This window comes from Anas platyrhynchos, chromosome 2 (assembly GCF_047663525.1).
Source record: "Anas platyrhynchos isolate ZD024472 breed Pekin duck chromosome 2, IASCAAS_PekinDuck_T2T, whole genome shotgun sequence".
Classification (NCBI taxonomy): Eukaryota; Metazoa; Chordata; class Aves; order Anseriformes; family Anatidae; genus Anas; species Anas platyrhynchos.
The window spans coordinates 11,812,519-11,837,325 of NC_092588.1; the positions used below are offsets into that span (position 1 = coordinate 11,812,519).

The window sequence follows — 24,807 nt, forward strand, 5'->3', positions numbered from 1 at the left end:
TGACATTCTTTCCTTCTTAGACCTCCTACAACTCTGAGATACCTGCTTCATGTATCTCTTTCACTTCTCACATTGCATTCCCTCATTATCTTGTCCTCTGTATTTCTATCTCTTTGTCAACCCCATACCTTATCCACAACATCTACGGCTTTGATCACATCCAATTCAGAGCCCTCACAAAATATTCTCCCAGTTCTCCCTCAGTGTGAAGTCTGTGTTGGTAGATTTTGAAACAACTCTACTGATTAAAACTTACTGCATTTGCATATGACTGGAAGAGGTTGTCTGTGGTGTATTAGTTATATTTCTAGCCCCTTCAGTCCTAAGAAGTAAAGTGATTATCCTGTCTTGTGGCTTATCATGAGGAATGTGTAATGTTTTCTATTCAGAGCACACTTTTCTACAACATGAAACACTAACTGAAATACAAAAAAAAAATAATAAAAAATTTACTATGTGGATGAGGATTTCCAGAAGCTTCGCTGAAAAGATACTGGAAGTAAACCAAGTTGAAAAGCAGTGTCCCACTTATTTCAAGGTTAAAAAGTCAGCTTTCTACTTACTGCCACAATATAAACCCTGATGAGGACATTGACGGAGTGGTTCGGTGGTATCCCTTGCAGGATGCGGGGCTGCCCTCCATCCAGCAAGCCGCCAGCCTCAGGACATGGGTATATGCAGAAGGACCCCTGGTAAAATACTGTCTTTTATTTCCCTCAAAAATAGATCAAGTACAGTATAGAAACAAACCTCTGAATGCAAGCAAAACATCACTCATACAGCCTGCACTGCAGCACATACATATATACAACACATTTTGTGGTACCACTCAAAGGGAACACAGGAGTCAGCATGTTAAACATCACCTGTAAAATGGTTTTGGTCTGTAACATGGTACCATAGAACCACAGAATCACGGAACATTCTAGGTTGGAAAGACCTTGAAGATCATCATGTCCAACCATCAACCTGACCTACTGAGTCCCATGAGTAGGCCATGTCCCTTAGTGCCACATCCACGTGTCTCTTAAATACCTCCAGGGACAGCATCTAGATGGTTGCAAGAAATATTCGCATGCTGTTGGCTATCCATTTTATTATTTAAAGACAAAGACCTGCAGGTACTCTAATTCTACTTTTATTGGTATTAATATTCTAAAAACAGTATTTTGCTCTTAACTACATATTTGTAAAATGATAATTTCAGGGAGCTAGTTTCACAGCAGTGTGACTGGGACCCAGCTTGCTGTATGTTTTTGAAGCCACTGCACTACTCATATAAACCAATATTGATTCATGCTGCTGAGTAGCTCATGCTGCCTGAAAGCAATCGGCAAGTCATTTGAACAGAAATTTGCATTGCAAACTAACAGAAGTATCAATGAGTTTAATCAGTTTCTCTGAAGTACAAAGTGCTTGAAATCCTACTAATATTATTCAGGCTTTGAACTTCATTTTCAGATTGCCTAACGGTACATTTTTTTCCAAAAGGAGTAGCTATAAAGGCCTCCAGTTAAACTACTCAAAATTACATATAAGTTGGTGTAACTGATAGTGTAGCAATAGAAGTTGCATTAGTGGAATCTGACCAACATAATATAGCTCTTCTTCCCCTTCTGTGATTTCTTTCTTTTTTTTTTTTGCAATTCCTTGTTTCAAATCAACAGTGAACAGCTGGTGCTGGATGCTGCTTTCATCTATTGGGTAAGGGGAAAAGAAAAATATGACTGGATCCAATAAGAGATAATTCTATTTACAACAAACTGTTAGTTTTTCATCAAACTGTCTTCCATCTTTAGTATACCTGAAATATGCATGAAAAGTGGGTAATAATTTAGAGACTGTATGTTAACATTAGAGCTCACCTTAAATTTTCCTATTATTCTGTCTTCAGAGTCACCATGAACTTCGTCATTAGATTTTCCTCTTAAGAGATGGAAAGTTTTCACCCAGTCCTCAAAGTTATTAAATTCACTCTCCAAGTCTCCTTCATAAATCTTTGAAAATAGGAGAATGCTTATTTTTTTTGTAGTGCAGTGAATATATTTATAGCAACTTTTTTATTACAGGATGACTTGAAATCCACTTTGACTCAAAATACAGATTTTAATAAAACTAAGGTTTTGCAAAACTCCTTGAGGGGGAAAAAAGTTAATTCCCAACTCAAAACAGGAACAGCTTTGTTCTTAACAAAAGTCCTTCCCAAGGACTGCAACAGTTCGTTAATGCAATGGGTAAAAGAGGCTCTTGAAGATCTAGAATGAACATTTATAACCACTAGTGTGGGAGAAAAACAGTGTGGATGTGCTGCTCTTTAAAACTGCTTCCTCTCTGCAACATGCCTTTGATGTATTGATGCATTTTAACAGCTACGTTAATGTATCAAGGCATGACAGCAAAGCAGACAACAGTGAACTGCTTTGGGGACAGAGCTTTAGGACAGGTAAAAAGATCAAAGCGTTTTTAAAAGGACATTTTTTTCCCCATGAACTCTTCACCTGTAATTTATGAAGTGCTATTCAGCATGAAAGAAAAGGGTCTAGTTTAATGCCATCTCTTAAAAATTGGAAATAGCAGTTTCAAATTCCCCTTTATCCAGCTACAACCTAATCCAAATAGTCCTAATCTTTTTACATTTCCTCATCTCTCCTGTCCTTTGGCATGACCCATTATGTTTTCTCTGAATTCCTTCTATCCTTACCCAGCCAAATCTAACAAGCTGAATATTACCTCCCTAGCTGGTACGATGCACTGACACTGTAATGTTTTCCATGCTCTTTTTGAACTAATTTTTAATAGGATTTAACATTACCAATATGATATTAATTTTCCACACCCCCTTGCCCCTTATCATTCACTTTTTTGTGTTTGTATCATTTCACAAAAGACATTCTTAAGCCAAACTATTAAAAGAGTTAACTGAATTGGCTAGTTAAATGTCCTTATGTTGTAGAGATACATTTGATTAACTAAACTCCAACAAAATAAAACCACTAAAACAGAGAAGAGATGGAAAGAAAGGGGTTTGATATTCACAATGAATTAATTCAGGGTAGCAATTCAATGACTTACAGGTGAGCACCAAAACTGAATTTTCACTTAAGGCTCTCTATGTGCATTTATATTGGTATCTGAAGGTCTAAGGGCAAGTGGGCCACATCCATCCTACAAGACCCTGGGTGTTCTCTGGGCCCTCCATGCTTATGTTCAGAATCACTATTATTGTGTGTGTGTTATCAATTTCAAAGTGTTTAAAATAAATAGAAGGAGGGTATTGCTAAACTCAGCCCCTGAGGTTAAGCTTTAAGTAGACTGAACAACTGAATTACCTCTTAGACTTACTTCTTTCTTACCTGCAGTGTTGCTAGGTTTGGAGTCGTTTCTTGCGGTTTCCTTTTAAATGTCTTATCCTTCCTTTTGTCTGGCTCCTCTTCTATGATCAATGCAATGTGGCCAGAAGTCTGCTTATCTGCAGAGATTTCACAACATCATGTAGGTTTTTGGTCAGCAATGCATATCAAATGTTTCAGATAAGGATGCAAAATACGTTGTAAAGATTACCCCTTGCTCTTTCTCCATTCATGCTTCTGCTACCAAGCATAGGGTCCCCTCTTTTCCCACCATTTCTCCCAGACAGTGAGGTGGCATTTCACCCTGTCAGTGTCTGATAGTCTTCATGACGATCTTGGTGGACCAGGTGTGATGGCATCCCGTATCACTTCCCCTGCTTGTCCCTACCTCCCAAAATGTCCTTTTGCTTTCTCTCTCACTCCTCCCAGATGTGAATCCACAGTTCTTAACACCTTTCACGTAACATTTAAAACTGAAGTTGCTATTTAGGCTGATTGGTACTTCAGATAACAAGTGATCCAAGCCTTTCTCTGCTTAAAGGCATCACAAAATAGCATATCTCACCTTGGGAAGGCCCAGAAGTATGAAAAATGGCAGAAGGCATCTGCCCAACATTGAGCTGGACTCCAAATAACGAGAGGGAATATCTGAACAAAGAGAGGATGAGCCCTCAAAACTGGCACTGATATAGTTCAGTTCTTGGGCTGAAGTCTGGATTTTGAGTTCACTTTACTTTCAGTTTTTGAGTCATTCATATGTGCCTGATACCACTGCTACTCAATAGTTAGAACTGCATATATATGTACATATTATTTGAGTGCTTTCCTATATGTATAATGCTTTTCATCATAGGTTAAAATATGTAACAAGAACTATCAAAGAGAGTCTATATGGTCTTGAGCCATCAGTCAAAAAACAATATGCCACACAACTGCCTGGACAGCAGATAGATGCATGTCAACATATCAAGTAAAAATCTAATTGTAAGTGAACATCACGTCTTTGTGGAATGTTTTCTATCCAAATATTTCTTCCATCTGGAAAAGTGAATTCCACTTCGAAACTGATCTCTGCCTCATCTCTCAGCTGCACTGATGATCATTGAAACACTGTCAGCTGCTATTTCAAGAATGATAGCATCTGACATTTAGGCCATGTCATCAATCTCGAGCAATCTGGATTGCTGTAAAAAAAACACCCTCTTAAAAACAGAAATCACTTCAATCACTGGTGAATTGCAGTCAGCCCTGGCATGGCAAGATGCTGTAGTTTAATTTTGAATAACAGCTCTGTGCAAACAGTGAGCATTTGTTTTCTTTGTCAGTCTGCTCAAGCAGCCACATTTGTCAAAAATAATTTCTAGAGCTGTTTGACTAAGGGGGAACTTATTAAGCCATGGACTGTTTTCTTTGTGCTATATATATATATATATATATATATATATATATATATATAAATACACACTGCCTGCTTCTGGCTAGTTCTTTTAGGATTTTTTTTTTTTTTTTGAAAATATTTTCCCCTTGAACCTAATCAAGGACAAAAGCTTAACAGCTATGGAAGAAACACAGGATTATGGACTCTTCCAGCAGAACCTGTTCCTATGTCATTGATCCTGAATTGGGTTCAAAATTGAGAGAAGCTCCTTCTTCTGAACCTGTTACAAATGTAACATGAGATGAGGATAATCTTTACTTTCTATCATTATTATTTTGACATTAAAAATCCTTGTGCATGAGACTGGAATGACAAAAAAAAAAATCATGCTAACCCAAAAGTGCCTGTGAAATTTTAACCTACCCAACATCTGAACAGCTGTAGAGGTAAGAACTCCCTGTGCCAGCAGAATTATGTTCAGATATTAATGTTTAACAGTAAAATAGTAGAGAAGAAAAGTATTAGTAACACAAAATAATAAAAAATGCAAATAATTTACTTACGGTCTTCAGCTTTTCCATCACTGGGAAAAATATCTTTCACCTTTCAAAAAAAAACGGAGGGGGGGGAGTAATTGACAAACTCTTCAGTATGGTATGAATGTAATACCAAAAAAGAATCATTCAGAAGTACATACAGCTTTACAACTTTTCTTATTAATGTGAGTTTGGGGCTACTGGGTGACTTACTTTTTGCATTTTGAGCACAGACGCATAGTATTTTGACCACCAGTCAATAACATTCTCAGCTGATTCATCTGCAATCGTTCTTTTTCTCCTCTTTGTTGACCGTTGGACGGATTTTTTCCTATCCTACCAAAGCATAAAGAAAACACTTTTGAGCTCTAGGACTGATTCAAATTAATCACCTTACTCATGACATCAAGCATGACCAGATGTATATGGACAAAATCTCAACCTCCAAAAGATAAATAAATTGCAAGATAAATTACTGTCTCTGTCTTTTATTCCTAGACACTTCATCAACCATGAAGCAACCATGAAGCAATAGGTAAAACATTATTACCTATTTCTCTGTGTAGATTTAAGGGATATAAGCATCAAGGTACAAATGGATTTCTCCCATTCAAGTTCATAGGTATTTTTTTAGAACTCCCATTATTATTTATTGCCTTTTGGAAGAAGGAAGAGCTGCTGCAATTCAGCAGTTTTCTTCATTAAACAAACAAGCAAAAGAAAACAAAAACATAAACTAAAATCTGAACCCAAAAATGACCTGCTCATACAGCAAATGTAGCTTTATTCTTGTTTAAGAAGACTGGGCCCTTGTTAAATAGTATGTTTCATCCTACACCCTCACACAGTTGTCTGTTTGGCTGGGGAGATAGGAACACAGACAGAAATAGGGAGTGGGGATGATAATTAATATGAAACAGACAGTTAAATTACAAGGTTCTCTTCAGGAATCTTTTCTTACTATCCTTTGCAGTCGTATATTTAAATTGTTCCATAACAGATCAAAGATCCAAATGGGTGTGTACATCTAGGCGTAAGACATCCCTGCATTTTCCTTGACGTCCCCAATTAAGAAGGATGCTGGAATCATCTAACTGTTGAAACATCAAGGGTTAAAGAAACCTGCTTTATGCGACTGCAGAAAGAACTTCTGAAATGAATTTCAGTGCTGTGTCCTCCTTTATGTTTACTGTTGTTAATAAAACAGTGATCATGATGGCAGAAACCACAAAGGAAGAATGTGTGCACCCCAAAAAAATAATGTGCATATTCTAGAGCATATACTGTACAGTAAGTGCCATGCTGACCAGTTTTGCCTTGTTTTGTGCTTTTCTGTCTCTTTATACTCACACATAGACACCAGTTTAATACTTCAACTGTAAGATATTTTGAAAACAGACTTTTTGCTCAATGTTTATAGAGCATCTAACACAATGTGACTTTCATCCATGCCTAAATGCCACGAACTTTGAAACAGTCATACATAGTAATTATTTTGTAATTAAGTAGATCGTTCAAAGCCAAGAGGAGCAAAAATTCTATTACATCAGTAGTGCTTGTCCATGGGATGAACATCAAGCACAGAAGGAAAAAACAGCAGTGTCTATTAATGGAATTAATGACATTATGTGGGGTCAAAGCAGTATTGCTAACAAGCCCTCTAAAGGGCCAGCGAGGGTGTGGGTATTACCACCAGTACCCAGAACCTTCAGTAAGCTGTTATCTGGAAAATAGCCCTCTTACTGCTACAACATCTAACATGCAAATAAGAGATTACCATTTATAAGGAAGGGCTAGAGTCTACAAGACTGCAACAGACAGTTAGCTGGCAGTTTCAGCTATGCCCACCTTCTGTTTTCCATCTTTCGCTGGTTCAGAGGTGGAGTGCTCTGGTTCAGCAGCAGGAAGTGTTGTGGGAACTGGTTCTGGCTCTATCACGGTACATTTACCCTGCTCCACCTCAGCGTAGATGTGATCAGCTAAAATAGGTTCTTCCTGGGACAAGTCTGCAGGCTGGGATGACTCAGGCGAAGCTGAAAGTAAAACTTTGCAATTTAGGTAGATTTTACCAGAAATGCTGTCATCCATTGCATTTGGTGACAATCATATCATTAAGGGTTTGACCCTATGCTCAACACTATAAAACAGATCTTCTAATCATGTACCTAGTGTGAAGCCTCTGAGCAGTTGCTTCACTGTTTTCACAAAACAGTGTTTTGTCTTTCTATTTGGAGTCAGGATTCTTCATTTACCTTTCTCTGTTTCTATAATGTCTACTCTTCTTGGTGTAGCTTGAGGACCCAGCTGTTCCTTACATAGGAATTGCTTAAGGCAATTGATGGTGTGTGTTCCAACAAGAGTGCTCCTCCCAAATGCTCTCCAGTCAACTACACAGATGCTTAGTGGTGGATGCAGGAGTTCATTTTCAGGCAGTTCCTAGTGCAGGAGGACAGACAGCAGCATGAGAATTGCTAGAGAATTTAGATCACATTTTGAATTTTTGTCATGCACAGCAATGAGACCAATAACTTTCCCTCCCTTCCCCTCCCCAGCTATTTACAGACTCAAATGCAAAATGAATACACAGGCAATGCAGTTCTGGCCACAAGTTTCCAAAAAGTCTGGAAAAAACCTCTTCCTTGAGAATACAGAATGGACAATAGGGACAGCGTAGCTGAGTTGAGTCCCACGCTGACATAGGCAAGTCCATCTTATGGGCAAACTGGGAGAATCAGGAACATTCAGATGGAATGAACACAGTGCTGGAGGCTGTGAGCATTAGTGCCACCACTGCTTTACCCAAGGCTGTTAATCCTACCTGCCTCAGTTTGTCCAACCATGGGACATGAATACTGGGTGGTTTCATGTTTATAGAATGAGTTTAAAGAGTAAAACTTCCCTTTGGACATGTAGCATACAAAGGAACTTTAAAATGCTCTAGTTATTGTGATTCAGTATCCAGGTTAAGGTTTTGATATTCTTTTGACTTAAAAATGAAATTTCACCTCTGTTAATGTTGCCAAGTAGAGCAAATCAGATGGATTCTTTTTTTCTGATGTTGGCCTTTGTCCAGTGAAACTAATAGCTCTCATAACCCAGGAAACAGGTAATAATTAAATTACCAGTCCATAACAGCAAGGGTTACAATGTGAAAAGGTCCAGAGCTCATGAGCCAGAAAAGATCGATCTTCTTAATAGCCCAGTAACACTCTAGGGGAAATTCAGAGAATTGAAAGAAAATAAAGGAAACCAAACCTTACCTTACAAAATGGGACATGAGGAGAAAAAAAAAAATCTAAAAACAACCCTGTTATTTGGCAACCAGTTCCAACCTATTGGTAAAAAGCTGGTTGCAACATATTTCTTTGCCTGCTTGGGACATGGCATGAGGAACATCACCTTCTTTTATCATACATCTGTAACAGAAGTCTTTTAAAACATCTTCAGATCATTAGCTTTTCAAATAAGAATTGATGTCCCATAGCATTTACTCAAGACACAGGAGAAATTATTTGACAGGAAGAAGGAAAATAGTGACTAACACCTTGTCTAGCCTAAACAGAGAATGGGTAGGCAAGAAGTAGCATACTGTACACACCACTTCAAACCAATCTGCAAGGACGTTGAAATTGGGATTTTTCTTGTAGCTCTGGATGACAGAGGATTTCACTCCTTTCCCTGCACACTCGATGAAAACCTGGGGGCGATCCACAGAAAGAAGCTGGACTTTCTTCAGCTCTCGAACACCCCAGAACAGGACCTGTGGTGGGCAGAGAAACATCAGTTGCACAAAGTGGGCAGAGAAAGTGCAATCATTTGCAAGCAGGCAGGAGACATCGGTTGGCTGAAATTTGGGACCCTCCAAAAAATCATCTGGGAGACAGCTAATGCTGAGCATCGCCTACAAGGGGAAGGTCTCCATCTCCTGCAGCCATCTCCCTGGGCTGCATTGAGAACATGTGAAGGGAGGCAGGTCCCTCAGGCTCACTCTGCCATGGGGGCAGGACCTTCCGGCAAGCCAGGACTGACACGTAGCCTCTGCTGGTCTCAGGTGGAAGCACTGCCTCCCTTACCCAGCCTTAGAGAATCACTTTGATCTGAGCTTATCACATATATTTTAGGATCCAAATGTTATATTTACATCATTCCTATGGATTAGAATTTTAAGATTATCACCACACATAATTAAAACTCTATAGTCCAGTAACAGAATAAAAGAAGCAGAGATTTGGAAACGGAAATACTCTAGGTAGCTCACCTCCACTCTATACTTGCTTAAAACAGGTCGGATGTTGGCTGGGACTGGGTAAATCTGGGAAACATCTGGTGGATCCACTGGGGGAAGTCTGTCTGGATCAGAATCAGGAATCTGAAAAATTTAACAGTCAAGTATCAGGACAGTTTTGGAAGAATAAAAACTGTATCAGAAGTATCTGTGAATGGTGTATTGAACATCAATTTAATGCAGTTTTGCAAGACACATTATGGAGCAGACAGGTGTAATGTGACTTGGACCGTGGTCTGTCCTGCTGTGATGCTAATACACTTGGCAGGAAGTGTGTGTTCTTGTGTTCAATAGATTGGGGTTATGTACCTTGCTGAAAAAATAGTCCCTGTTGCCCCAGCAGGACATAGTCTGCCCTACAGACATGCACGTATTGAAGCATGGTAATTTAATTTACAAAGAACAGAAAGCATGGTAATTCTATTTAATAAAAATCCTGAACGAAACGGCTTGGAAGACTTTCACAAACAAATTCTAGATCTGATTCTAGTTAACTAAGGCTGGTGAACAGACAGTACACATGAGTTAAATAGTACATTTGCCAGCCAGACATGCCAGAGCTCTTCAGCTGCATTATACTTGGGAAGAGCAGTCCTGCACCACTGGATGCTGTGAATCACATCTCCAGCATCAGGGATGGATCTTCTCTGTGCAGGTACTAAAATCTTGCTGCAGGCAGCACTTATGCTCTTTGTGTGACTGCATGTAAGCCTGCCCCACATTCAGGAGCTCACTCGGGTGTACACAAGCTCCTCATGCAGGTGGGTGGGAGCAGAATATGCTCCACCACAGCTCTGAGGTTTCACCATCTCACTGCTCTTTGCCTCTTGCCATGCTCCAGGCTCTGCTGCAGTTTGGTTCACCTTCTGTTGGAGAGCTCCCTGCTTTCATTTCCCAATCCCTTCCTAATTCTCTGCAGTACATTTATGACCTTCTCATCCCATGCAGGGCAGATCTGAAGCCTGACCTGATTTAATACATTTCTATATACAGCAGTTAAAGTCAGGGCCTGATGACCATTCCTACCAGAAGCTCAGGCCGTGCTAGCAGACAGCAGTAGGAAGGTTGGCTTCAGCCTGCAGGCAGAGCTCTCCTTGGCTTTCTCACAAAACAGAGCACCTAAAGTGCACTGAACATACGGTTCTGGGAAAAGGAAACACACCTTCTGGAGAGCTTCATCGCTCCTGAGCTAACTTGTCACTGCTGAAAGGTGAAGCATTGAGAGACAGCTCTCAATGGACCTGTAAACTTGAACTCTTCCACTTCTCTTAACTAGGCCATCTGCCTTTCCAGCTGTGTACTGTTGTGTGGGAGTTTCATTAGCATTAGGGAGCAGGGATTTGTTCTGAGGATTTTGTAGGTGAATGAGGAGATGGGTGGAAAACGTGTCTTCTAGCATAGCACCTGCAGCATATGCTAGTAATAACATAATTAACAGCAATAAATCACAGGAACATGTTTATGGCCCCTTATCAGTAAGAATCTGAAACAATTCTGTGAATAGACTTCGTGGAACTTAAGGCCAGAAATTCAGATCTAGTTTTGTTGTTCCCCAATGTATCTGGTTTCTATCAGCCACCTCTGTGATGCTGTTTAAAAAGCCAAACAGAAACACATAACTTTGTGAACGATACCAGCCTGTCTAAAAATCCAGCTGTTTGGATTTAATTATACACATTCACATTTTCTCCCTCTGTATTAATTGACATTAAACACTCCAAAAATGTACCCCATAATAGATTAACTAGTATGAAAGAACTTTAACTAGTAATGAGTGAGAGGCACAGATCATCTGTACCAGATCACATACAAGATATCACATCCCCATGTATAATTTGACTCTCATGGTACCCAATTTTATTGTTCTATCTGACTTTGGGACTGATGACAGATGACCAAGCAAAGTATGTTCATCTGCATGCTACAGTGACTCTTGAAAATAATTTCTAAACTGCTTCACTAGCTACGAGAAAAACTTTACTTTTCAAAGACACAACTTAGGAGAAGAAGACTGGAGAGATCTCACATTTGAGGATAAAACTGCCTCACGAATTGTTTTATTAAACTGATGAAACAGTCCCCTGCACTCAAGGATGGCAAAACCTGAACAGACCATGAAATATGGTGAAGACCAATATCAGATCAAGAGTTCCTGGATCTTCTTTTGTTCTTTTTAAAAATTGCAATTAAATGAATCATTCTCCAATATCTTGCAATGTATTGGTTTCCAACATTTAAAAACTTCTAACGAAATTGAGTGTTTCTGTATGAAACAGTGAAATTCCACTAATTCCTGTGGAATTAGATTGGTGTAACTCAGCCAGGATTTTGCTTCATGGCCACAGTGAAACTACACAGAACAAACAGTGAAGAATGATCTAATGTTCTTATACGGAAGCACAGGAGAATACCTACAAGGTATATTTTCAAAGGGAATTTTCTCTTTTGATTAAAAAAAAAGAAAAAAGAAAAAAAAAAAAAGAAGCAAATCTTGAGCCCACTTTGAGCAAAATCAGGGCTTCTAGTATCTACTAATCAGTATGACTGTAGTCTAATATTTTTCTAAATTCCAGGATTCTACATTATAAGAATAGGTTAGCCCTCTAGCACTGACCCAGCATAACAGCATTCATTTTGAGAAAGGAGTGCTCAATTTTCACACACAGCTTCTTCAACTGAACCAAATGGTACCTGCAGATCAGAGTTATTGAGCATGGTTTGTCACAGGAAGGATTATAGGCTTGGAAGAAGAGAATGAATTAGTGATTAGAAGTATTCATTTCCACCCTCACAAATTCCCTGTTATTGAAAGAAACCACTGGCACAACAGCTCCAGAAGCACTTTGAAACCCTGCAGATGTTTATATGCATTTTTTCCTGAAAATTTCTTTCACATTCACATTGCTAATATCTGCCATGTGAGATGCTCTGGAGTGTTGTCACTGTAAAGAATAACATACAGGATGAACAGGAGGACTACAGGGTCTTTACTTACAATTCTTTTCAACTCTCTGGAGAAGTCTTAGGGGTATATTTGGATATAGCCCAATAGTAGTGCTGCTTCCCTAGTCCCATAAGACAGCAAAACAAAATAAACTACTCCCTTTGTTCACAAAGATTTCAATAAAAAAGAGGGAAAATTATGGTTAAGGTAGTAGACTCTACCCCTAAGTATCCACCCTAATAAGGTCCCCTATGTGTCCCTGTCCCCAGGCTGTCATATTGCAGGGTCTCATCAAGAACATAATTATCGTATCATGCTTAAAAACCCATTTTATCCTCAGAATATCTGTAAAATGTGTCACAGAGCTCCACATTTTTACCAATTCTGATTTCAGAACAAATTGTCATAGTTTTTTTTTTAGCACAGAGAAGTTTCCTGTAAGTAGTGGCTCTGCAAATACTGCTGGGGCCTGAAAGCTCTACTCGTGCATCTGCTGGGCTAGCCCCAGAGGTATGCCAAATTTGCCTTTTGTCTCACAGTGGGAAACCAGTGTAACATTTCTCCTAATATGTTATAGGTATCTAAAAACTGGGTTTTTCTTATCCAGTTATTGTTAGACACAGCTCTTCTACTGAGGGACAGAGAAATATTGAGAGAGTTTTGAAGTCCAAAGAGCAGGTCATTGCAATGGCAATGGTAGTTTCATCACTGTTTCTTATTATTTCTTAGCTGAATTTAGAGCAGGGCAAATGAATGGTAAATGACACACAGAGGATGTGAGAGATTTGTTGTTTGCACATCAGCAGTGTCTCTTCCCCTGGCAGGATATAGACTAGGAGTGATGCAGACTGCATGGGGACTATGAGGTACAACAGCAGAACGATCCTGCTCCAGTTGCAGTTCACGCTAATTCCCATGGTGTAAAGACTAATGGTCCAGAAGGTTTAGTTTACCTCCAAAAGCTCAAATGCAGCAAGAAGATCTCCTCCAGAAAGATTTCCACAATACACTGGGTGGTAAGAGAGTTGAGGTGGTTCATATTTTTGGTCAGCAAGCCTCACCACAGGGGCAGCCACTGTAGACCCAATATATTCTGCTTTACCCTAAATATAGAAAAACACAGGTGTCAAATGCATTTGAAGCCAAGATGATGCAAAGCCTAGAATATTTGTGGGGGGAAAACAACAACAACAACAAAAAATTTTCCTGAAGTAAACAGCAAAGAAAAATGCAAAGCCAGAGATAAATCCATGCCTCTACAGACATAGATACAATATTTACAGTTGTGTGCAATGAAGGTGGGGGAGAAGATGTTTCTAATTGCTCTAAGTCAGTCTTTGGGAGTAGTATTCACTTGAGAAAAACAGGGCCACAGTTTTTCAAGGACAAAAGGTGGAGTCTCAGGGCTGTTTTCAGACATTAAACTCCAAATCCCTGTAGCACTGAGCTCCATTCATCAAGGTTATCCATGTTGCTTGGCAATTTTCCGTTTGATGCCTACTCAGTGACACAGCTTTGCCTTTAAACTGACAGAAAGATGCAACAGCCTTTACTAGGAAGGATTTCAAGTTTACCACTGCATCATCATCATACAGCTCGATGACAATCTCTGGGGGAAACTGTGCGATTTCCTTTCCATCCCCATGAAGCACAATGCCATTGAAGAGCAGCATCTGGTTCCAGGTGGGGGACAATGTCTGAGAAATGATCTAACGAAAGAGAGGAAATGTTTAATAACTTAAAAATTGCTTGATTGGGAGCGTTTCATCAGGAAGTGTGGAGGTGCTGGTGACATCCCAAATGATGTTTTGCTTGTGTCCAATGTTTCAGAACCCTAAGCCCCACTAAGATAGTTGTAGAAGTTGTAGAAGACTCAAAACCTCTGAAAATCAGTTTTCACATTATGGTTAAAAGTTCCCCTTTCTCTTTATAGGCTCCATCAATGCCCACAGACAACCATTTGCCTCCAAAAATATCTGAGGGAAATGTGTATTGGGTTTACATGGCAAGGTTTTGGTAGTGGTGGGCTGCAGCAGTGGCCTCTGTCAGCAGCGCCCAGAAGCTGCCCCATGTTAGATAAGAACCAGCTCTGGCTGGCTCCAAAGGGACCTGCTGCTGGCCAGAGCTGAGCCAATAAGCGATGTTTGTGCCTCTGGGAGAGCAGACTTAAGAAATGGGGAAAAAAAAACTGCTGCACAACAGCAGGTGAGAGAGTGAGAAGTGAGAACCATCACTGCAGCCCCCCGTTCCCCTGCTCCACTCAGGGGGAGGAGGTGGAAGAGGGTGGATAGGTGGAAGCTGTTTTTAGTTTTTTTGGATTCTCGCTGTTCTAGTCTGTTAGTAATAGGTAACAAATTTATCCCTGTGCTGAGTCTGTTTTGCCTGTGACGATAATTGTTGAGTGATATCCCTGTCCTTATATCAACCCTTGAGCCCTTTCCATCATATTTTCACCCCCTTTCACTTTTAGGAGGGGGAGTGAGAGAGCGGTTGTGGTGGAGCTCAGCTGCCCAGCTGGGTAAAACCACAACAGGATTTGGGACCACTTCCTATGGGCACATTTTTGCAGTGTGCAAAGGGGTGCAGAAAGTCTCACACCTCTGTTTTCTGCTTATTTCAGCTTTGCCATTCTAAAGTGCTCCTTGAGAACTGAATTCCACTGCAAAGAGCTGTGCTGACTCGCATGGCTACAGAAGCCACAAAAACGTGGTCTTCAGTCTTTGCTCAGTCACTGCACTCAGCCTATAAGAAATGAGAACTATAGGGTTCATCCTCACACCAAGCAATGAAAATGGCCCAAACTGAAAATATATAGAAAAAGAAGTAGAGAAAGGTAATTCACTTGCTGCAAAGGCTCAGAAGCCCCAGAGAATCTGATGTCTGAAAGAGCTAGAATAAACAAGTACTGCACCTCATGTTGAGTAGTGGGCTACACTGATACTTTTGGTTTTCTTGCAGTGGACTGTCAAGAGTTGCCTTTTAACAGCAGGTGGCCAACTTTTTATGCTAGGCAGCTCCTTACAAAAACAATATTTTTCCTTTTCATGGCTTAATTCAACAAAAAACAACCAACTAATCTGTGCTTCCAGTTACTGCAAGGGATTTTGCAACTTACCTTTGTAGTCTGGCAGTATGATGTGAAAGTAACTTTTGCAAAAGGATCGGAAAGTCCAGTGCTGTCAGCTGCAATGAGCCCCCTTGCCTGATACATGTGGGCTCTCAGCTGGAAGAGGTGCGTGGCTACATCATTGCAAAGAAAACAGTCATGTCAGCCTCACAGAAATGATGCAGCACATAGGCAGGAGGGGAAGATCCACCGCCTGCCGTCCAACTGAGATCTGACAAAGGGAACTGTTGCTAGTGCTGTCTCACTAACGAAACACCTGAAACACTCAGAAGTTTGTGTAAGATTTCTGGATTCACTTAAAATCAATGTCTTTACTTCAAGGTTGTTAACTGGCAGTTTTTCTCTCTCCTCATCACAAGGAGGCAGACCCATGGCACAGGGAAGAGAAAGTGTAAGAAAACAGGTGCCTCCTGTCCCTGACACCTGCAAAGTGGCAGCAGCAGGATTGAAGACTTGACTTTCTAATCAAAATTTGCTGAGTTGTGATTCTCTTATAGCAACTACTTTAAACAGAGGTCTTGCAACCCTCTGAATTAGAGGTTTTGGGGCTAACTGGCTCTTACAAGCCCTCTTACTATAGCCCTGCTACTATAGAGAAGAAACAGTGCCTTACTTTTATACCGCAGGCAGGCAGGTGAGGGCACTGTGCTGTGCTCTGAGCCGGTGTTGGATGGTACTTCAGTTTCATACCCTACAGGCAAATTCTCCATGATGCTGTGGGCATAGCTGGCAGGTCCAAGCCACAGGTAGACGTCCACCTTTGCCTGCACAGTCCAGCCCAATGGGCGCTTGCCTGGTAGCTGAAGAAAAAAAAATCACCCATTACCAACAAGCTCTAGAAAGAGGGATGGCTGAATGCTGAGTCCTATGAAGGCAGAGAAGACTAGAAAAATAAAGAAGCATTCACTGAATTGATATACCAATATTGATATACCAATATCTCCACAGAGAGTGGCCCTGAGACCCATTCAGCTTAAGAAACTTGAGTTTCTTAGGAAGAAGATGAGTAATTCTGTGTAATTAGTTGAAATTCTGCATAAAATGGCATAGTGATTATTATACATGTGTTTTTGCAGACTGGCTGATAGCTGCAAGCATACCAGTGCTAGCTGATACCCTACTTTTTCCAGACTTCAGCCCACTTCACATTTCATGCAGTTTTGCTGGGCTCCACTAGCTAGTCCCATCTACTCCTAAAATATTACCTCATCAGGTAGGTCAGAAAGCATATTCCAGTATAAAATGTTACTGGTCTTGACAAACAATACTAATATTTCCTTACTCTCCTCTCCCACTACATCTAGTTCCAGTTAGCTCAGTGTTTAGTAATACCTGTTCATAAAGTAATTCTTGATATTGTAGGGGCTGCAGGATGAATTATGTTTGTTTTGTTGGTTTATGCAGGCAGATAGCACCATGCTTAACAAAGACCTATGGCAACTATCAGAAGCTCAGATATTTCTGCCCGTTCTTTAGCTATGCTTTATGGGAGTGCTCCCAGCCGCTCCAGGTGAAAAACCACTAAAAAGTCATTAGACAACATTGCTATTGCCTGGTGTGTTCAGACTTTTCTTTCTGGCAATAGTAACAATTCCACTGTGTAATATTCCACTGCTGGTCACTCTGCCTTTGTAGGCATGTAATATTCACAAAGATGTTCCTTCAAGATGAATAACCCCAGAACAATATTTTAGATTAATATTACACAAGCCTAGGCACATTTTAAATAGCAAACATAATCGGTTGCTATGTTAGCTCTGAATATCTAGGTTCCTTTGCTATCTGAGTTGCATGCATGCTGAGCTCTTACCACTCTCCTCCCAGTCCAACATGTGCTGCATTCTGACGTCTTTGCCAGCAAAGAGGCTGCACCTCTGCTATCTGTTTAGTTACATAGCTATAGATAAACAATGCTATAAACTTGCTCTAACAAGCAGTAGAGGAATGAATCACTCAGACACCAAAAGCCTGGCAATAATTCAGTACTTCAAGAAGGACAAGCATAAATAGGAGAAGTAAGTATTACCAGATGGCATATATAAACATGTACACATTTTTAGTAGATTACAAAGATAAACTTGTAAAATGCAATCCCTGTGTGAAACTTCAATACCAAGTCATTACCTGTATTCACAGAATGCCCCAAACTTACTTTCAGGAAATGGGTTTTAATCTTCCCACAGTCCTTGCCTCTCTGCTCTTCCTCTGGGGAATAGAGTATGTGTTTTGCCGGGACTCTTGCATATGCAACTCTCTTGTTGTTGCTGAGCATCCAGATGAACACATCAGGCACTGTATTCTGCGGCTTTAAACAGCAAGGAATACTGAACTAAAACTGGATTCTTTCTGTGAGCCACCACCATAATTTTTTGTTAAAACCCCCCACCAAGAGCTGATTCCCCACCTCTCTTGTGAAGTGGCAGATATATACCCTGAATAAAAGAGGCTGTAACTTCATGCTTTGCAATCCTAACTTCCATTCCCAAGCACAGCTGAAAGTAAAGAGCTTTGTGTGGTGATTAAGGAGTGCCCACTCTGCAGATCATCTCAGGGGAAATTACAACTAAAAATCCAGGTAAGGTCACCTCAGGAAGCCACTTACCCACAAACTGTGTAAGCTGAAAGTACCCACCGTGGAAATGTTATCAACTTCACCTTTACAAGAAAAAAAAAAGGACCAGGGCCAAACTCAAGCACTGGTATTCCATCAGCTATTCTGCTTGTGATGATGCTCCATGGAGCCTTGCCCTGCCTTGAAGGGAAGAGCATTTCCCCAAGCAAAGTCTAAGCATGGTTTGAAGCAAAGAACAGCCCAGAGACTGTTCTCAGGAGGCACTAGGAGCCTAGGATGTACTAGGTTTTGAGAAGGAAGACAATTTGGCTGTAAGATGCAAACCATGCCAGTCTGTGCCACTCACCCTCAGAGCCTGGGAATATCCATAGCCCTGTTTGGTTTGCTAGCAGAGACAGCTTGCAGAAAGAACACTTGATTGGCTGGATTTTGGCCTGACCAAGTACAGTTGTTCTTCTGTTATTCTCAGGCTTAATAGTATGTCTAAACAGTTTCTGCACAGTCAATTATAATAAAGAGATCGTTGAGCTCATACTATTCCAAATCACTATGCCCATACGAGCAGAGAGAAGAATTCAGATCATAAAGCAGGTTGTCTCCAAACCACCAGGGCAGGATTTTTTTTTTAAAAAACAACAACCAACACTCTGTACCACATCCTCTCCATACTGTTTCCTACCCTAATGTGTTAAAAGCTCCACGAATTGCAAAACAATTGGGGCCAGATATACAAAGGAGAACTCTTGATAACCAAGTCAGAACTTATTAATCACACTGTATTATGAAAAATCAAGTTGTGAATTTATCTGAATTTCTGTATGGATTACCTCATCAACCAAGAATCGAATCTTATCTATAAATATCTGAGTCTCACGTATCATTTCATCCAGTGACATCTTTTTCTGCTGCTGAACAATCCCCTTGGCATCATTGGACAATGCTTCCTGCAATCAGGAAAGACAACATGTATTTTGTATGCATTATCAAGCAGTTTGAACTGGACACAGAAGACAGAAAGAGTCTTAGATGCAAGTTAAAAAAAAAAAAAAAAAAAAGAAAAAAAAAAAAGAAACAACAGAAATAGATTAACTCTTTGGGGCTGAAAAACAGAATTGTGAATGTACCCCACCTTCTCTCTATCTGGATGTGTACTGTATGTGTACTGTATGTATGGAAGTCCCAAGAAACACAATTGCCACCTAAAAATATAATGCTTTGGTTCTGAAAGAAGGCACCACCTAATTCTGTGCTACAAACTATAAATAAAGCTAATGAACACTTTGATGAGCTGCAGGTTTTTTTGGTTTTTTTTCCTCACTGGTTCCCATGAGGAGGTGAATAATGCCTCACTACCCACTGAGGAGTTAGGTGCTTAAACCCAAATGAATCCTACAGTGCATCCTATATACCTGGCTTTCTTCACTGGGAACAGGTCTCCTGTCTACTTTTAAACCCCAGCAATGTAGGATTTCAAAGCTTGCTTTATATACAATAGGAAGAAAAACTGTTTTTAAGGAGTGACTCATCTGGCCTATTTTATATATCTACTTTGCCAAAAGATGGTCATAAACACCTCCTCATAGATACTAGACAGACAATCTTAAAAAAAAAAAAAAAAAAACAGTGCAAATGATTTTTGTGCTCTGTTCAGCCTAATCCAGATGCTCTCTTATACTAACATCCCTCTAGCACTTGAGGGAGGGTAAATGTAAAGGAAACTTTAAAATGCAGAAATGTAGAATAAACACAAACTAGAATACATGAGACCACACTGATTCTGGTGTTTAAGTGTCCAAGAATATCAAGTGCCAGACTCTACTAGTGTCGAAGTTCAGCCCCACCACAATAATTAAATTGAAATTTTAATTGTGTATTATTCTACTGAACAGCAATGTTAATTGGGTATTATTCTACAGTTCTCGGCATCATCACATTTTAGGATGCATGGAAAAGAAAAATCAGTTCATTATTATAATGTATTATTTTTATTTCAAAACAGTATGTTCTGAATGATTTCAAGATATCTTACAACTCTTTATTAAGCACAGCAGGCTTTATCGAAAAAAAAAAGTGTTCATGGATATTATATTCATATTAATTATAAAGCATACCACTGTGGTTGAAATCAAATATAAATTAATATGTATACAACCCATGTGTTTTCAGTTAAGATCGTTGCATCAATGCTTAAAGAAAAAATATACATACCAGCTCTTGCCTGAACAGCAGGAGTCTTTTTTTGTCCAAAGTAGTGTAGTTCAACCCTTTTGGCTTCTTTTCAGCAAAAGTAATGAAGGCCCTAGGACAAAACAATAACTTTTTTTTGAATATGTGTTTGTTTGGTATGGTTTGTTTTTTATGCCAGTTGCTAAAATGCATTGAAATGAAATGCTCCCTGTCTGCTGCAGTACAGGAACCAGAAGACAGAGAGGCTGAAATACTGTGTCTAAAATAAATACTGAGCACCTAGAGGAGTCAAAGAATAGAGTCCAGAATCTCTGCACCACACTTCACAAAAACAGGATTAATAATTTAGGGTTTATATCTATTTTGAGCCAAATCATGTTGTCTGACATGGAGCCCATTGGAGCATTTATCCTAGCATGTCGAATCCTTTGCTTTATGTTAACCTTGCATATTTCTACAGTATGCCTATCTCACACTGTATTAAATCCTATTTATTTCCACATATGTTCTATTCTTAGAGTCCAGAAAGCCAAAGCAATATGGAAATGATTGGCAGCAGTCTCCTGTCAATATTGAACATTGAAAGTAGCAATAAAATATATTATTTGTGTAAATAGAAACTGCAATTTGGGAAGCCCTTTGTTTTTATAGCAAAATAAATATATATATCCCAGTAAGTTTACTGTACTTTTTATTATTATTTTTATCACGAGTTTCCTTGTCTAGTCTTGAATTTGTGGCCAACATATAAAGTTGATTTTCTGTATTCCTTTAGTAAATGTAGTTACCTGCTCTGATTGATAAAATCACTTAGAGTCGTCCTCATTTTCTCCTCAGATTCAATTTCTGAAACCTTGATCAAATCCTTTACTTGCTCTAATGATTCCTCCTAAGAAAAACACATGAGAAAGCTATTATGCAAAGAAGGGTGCTCTGTCATTCTGCCAGTGCTGTAATGCCATTATTCACCACATGACTAGCAAGTATGAGGCAGGTGGGTTTGCAACGTGACAAAACAGGACCTTTGATGTACCACTAATCTTGATGTGCACAGAGAGAAGGCTCCAGCAGCATGATTTGTTTTGACCTTTCTGCAATCTCTCCAACATGTTTGTACTGCTTGGAGCTGCTTTGTTTTCTCACTTTGGTGAAAACCAGTCAGCAGGAAACATTCTCCACTAGCTGAGAGGAAAAGCTATATAACTCAACTTGGTTCTTTGTGCAGCCTGCTGCTCACATTTAGCAAGCTGCTGGAGTTAACTTCTCAAACCTCAGCAAGTACAGCCTAGCCCAACACCTAGAGTCACCATTGAGAACTGGAGTCTGTCCTCACGAGCTAAGATAAAGGGCTAAATGGCAAGAAATAGAGCTGGGGGAAACTGTGGGGGCCTGTTCTGGGGAGCCTTACCTCTCCCTGCCATGATCTGCTGAATGCCTGAACCTGGGAGCATGGTTGCCACTTACCAGGTGGTCTGCCATTTTCTCAAGAGTGTTGGAGGAGTACAAACGAAAGGTCTGGTTGCCCCAGTAGCTCTTGACACAGATGCAAGGCTTCCTCTCATCGTACGGCAGGTACTGATAGTTCCTAGGAAAACAGCGTGCACAGCAGATCATAAAAGTAAGAAAGGAATTCAGGGGGAGGCAATAGAAGGAAAGCTGTTTGGTGCTCTCTCATAGCATAAAAAACAAAGACACCACAGGATGTGTTCATATGTGCTATCCAGTAAATACACGGTAAGAAAAAACAGAAGCATCACTTACAAGATCACATGCTTTCTATGAGAGCCCTGAAAACAAAAGTCTTGAAGTCAGTGGATCTAATTCCAATGTTTTTCAGGGTAGGAGAAAAGCCACGCAAAGAGGCATGCAGAGAAACTCTGAAATACTCTGTTAATGATGGTAAGCAATAGGAGTACAACATAGAGCAGAAAAATGAGCAAAGATTAAAATCTGATCAAGTCTTTAAGAGCAATGGCTCTGTGCACTGCGTGGCAGGACAAGTTTGGCAGAGTCTCACTGCCACTTTCACTTCATGGGACACTTTTTTCAAAAACAATGGCTAGTGGACATTGACATGCCTTGGTAGAAGCTGATTTGCAGGACCTTGCTTAGTAAAAGTGATACCTAACTCCTAACAACTCAGCAATAAAATGCATCTGCTGCTCTCTCATTTCCCACTTTCTATCTCAGGGCCAAGTTGTCATATTGACTTTTTTTTGCTGAGCTACTTTCTTCTGGTGTTTACTTAAAAGAGGGTCTTGTACTGAAAAAATGAGCAAGACACCAGCACAACCAGAGGTTCTGCAAACTTTAATGCACACTCGGCACAGAGCCTGGTGTTTTCATTAGGGTTGTGGCAGCCACGACATCAAAAGCATGTACCTGATGAGCACCTGATGTCCTCCCTTTATATGTCCTCCCTACAGTGCTGTGATACACCATGCTTAGCCATACTGGATTTAACAGTAGAAACTGCATCATTTTAGCTAATAACAGCAGGACAGTGGAGGACTTTTTAAAGGAAACAAAGCTCTATAAACTGCTTTACATTCTTCTGGGAATGGCTCCAACTGAATGCCACCAATACATGCTCTGCAGCTGAGCAGAGGCTGTACCAAAGAACTCTTTCCCGGTGTGTACTCATCTTGTGACTGGTCAGTATTTCTCCACTGAAACTGATTCTCTAGATAATAAAGAATAAAAGTCCTGGAGCCTCCTCCTCTTCACAGTGTCCCACAACTGGAAGGAAAAATGGTTGCATTTTCCATTTCCTCTCCTCTGGGAGAGGCTGTGGTACTTCAGCTCTGGTGCCTGGAGCACCTCCTGCCCTCCTTCTGCACTGACCTTGGGGTCTGTAGGGCTGGTTCTCACTCCTCACTTTACCAGCTGCTGTTGTGCAGCAGTTTTTTTCCATTTTTTAAATCTGCTCTCACAGAGGTGCAAACAGCATCACTCACTGGCTCAACTCTGGCCAGGAGCAGATCCCTTTTGGAGCAGCTGGAGCTGGCTCTGATCTGACATGGGGCAGCTGCTGGGCTATGCTCACAGAGACCACCCCTGCAGCCCCCCACTACCAAGTCCTTGCCACAAAAACCCAAAACACCCTAATAGTTTTTTTAGAAAAGTTTTACTGTTCAAAAATAGATGAAAATCATCTCTACAACTACATTTGACTGTCCTATGGAATATCATAAGACAAGCAGAATTTCCAATGTACTTGTCCCACCATAACCTACAGCAAGTTGAGCATTACACATCAAATTTGGTGAGCAGCAGAGCTACACAGGTCTTGGACAGTCAAACATTTGGTGCTTTCATAAGAGGGAGGAACAATCTCTCAACTAGCTCTCAATGCCAGAACTTCTTGACCTGAAATTCACAGAGCGCATTAGTTCTTCCATGGGATTTACTAAGAAAATTATATGGCCATGAAATAACTCAAATGGAAGACTGAGCTCTGAAGTTTATTACTCCTTCTATGAGAATTTGTGGGAACCACTTTTTCCATTTTAGCTTATGCATGCCATATATTTTGATATAAATGTGGAAAATTCCTGGCAATTTCATGGTCCCTACATGAGAGGTCTCATTGCTCTGCCTGCTCTTTTAATTAGCTAGTGGTTTAATCTCCAAAATGGACTCTTATTATTTTTTTATGCTGTTCATTTATGATTTAAAAACACAGAGTTTATTTAAAATATTGGTATCACATTACGTACTGATTAATACTGAAAATAACCAGCAATGATACTGGTAAGATTCCAATATGAGGTGACAGCCCTAAAGTCACTATTTGGTATCTGTGGCTGGCCAAACTGTTTTAGATAGCACAGAAGGAAAAAAAAAAAGATGCAGCATGTTACATAAATTTGAGGAACAAGGACACGTAATGAGAGCAAACTTGGCTAATATTGGAGAGAGTCGAGAAGCAAGTAGTATATTTGAAGAATGATTCATTCTTTTACAACAGTTCTTTAAATCTGAATTTTTGTTAAGGGAAAAACTAAAAATCTCAAAGTCTCTCATGGAGGATAATAACCCAGCATGTACCCAAATATGCAATCCTGGTAATGAGGAGAGGCAACTATCTTTCTGATAAACATTGTTTTTCCCCTTTTATTTATTTATTAGCTATAGAAAAAAAAAATCTGCTATGGTATTTTCATTTTTGTTTTGTTCCACTGCTTCTTATTTAATCTGGCTGAATCACCAATTGCAGGAAAGGACAAAAGTACTTCTTAACTTTAGGGAGGCCCAGAAATCAAACAGATCCAGGTTCCAATTTCCCACCTGGCCCTTATATCTGTAAACTGCTTGGCAGTGCCTGGCCTTCTACAGAAAGAGATACCATCTAGTCTTGGCAGTTGGCTGTACTAGGGATTGTTCTACCTAACAAAGCAGCAAAGAAAATATTTCTTTTCATTGGTA

General features: G+C 40.0%; 1 protein-coding gene across 2 annotated transcripts in view; it reads right to left on the minus strand.

Moving 5' to 3' along the window:
- FER1L6 (fer-1 like family member 6) overlaps positions 1–24,807 on the minus strand; it is an 84,167-nt gene that overhangs the window by 18,130 nt on the left and 41,230 nt on the right. For both annotated transcript variants that reach the window (XM_038175343.2, XM_027452678.3), the window contains exons 14-31: positions 21,844–21,964; positions 21,168–21,268; positions 20,401–20,491; positions 19,020–19,136; positions 17,773–17,925; positions 16,234–16,420; positions 15,609–15,733; positions 14,068–14,202; positions 13,447–13,596; positions 9,523–9,633; positions 8,863–9,024; positions 7,517–7,700; positions 7,113–7,297; positions 5,478–5,600; positions 5,292–5,331; positions 3,354–3,469; positions 1,866–1,997; positions 564–689 (exon numbers count right to left, since the gene is read on the minus strand). In XM_038175343.2, the coding sequence (XP_038031271.2) occupies positions 564–689; positions 1,866–1,997; positions 3,354–3,469; positions 5,292–5,331; positions 5,478–5,600; positions 7,113–7,297; positions 7,517–7,700; positions 8,863–9,024; positions 9,523–9,633; positions 13,447–13,596; positions 14,068–14,202; positions 15,609–15,733; positions 16,234–16,420; positions 17,773–17,925; positions 19,020–19,136; positions 20,401–20,491; positions 21,168–21,268; positions 21,844–21,964 (2,359 nt within the window). The remainder of the gene's footprint in view (positions 1–563; positions 690–1,865; positions 1,998–3,353; positions 3,470–5,291; positions 5,332–5,477; positions 5,601–7,112; positions 7,298–7,516; positions 7,701–8,862; positions 9,025–9,522; positions 9,634–13,446; positions 13,597–14,067; positions 14,203–15,608; positions 15,734–16,233; positions 16,421–17,772; positions 17,926–19,019; positions 19,137–20,400; positions 20,492–21,167; positions 21,269–21,843; positions 21,965–24,807) is intronic.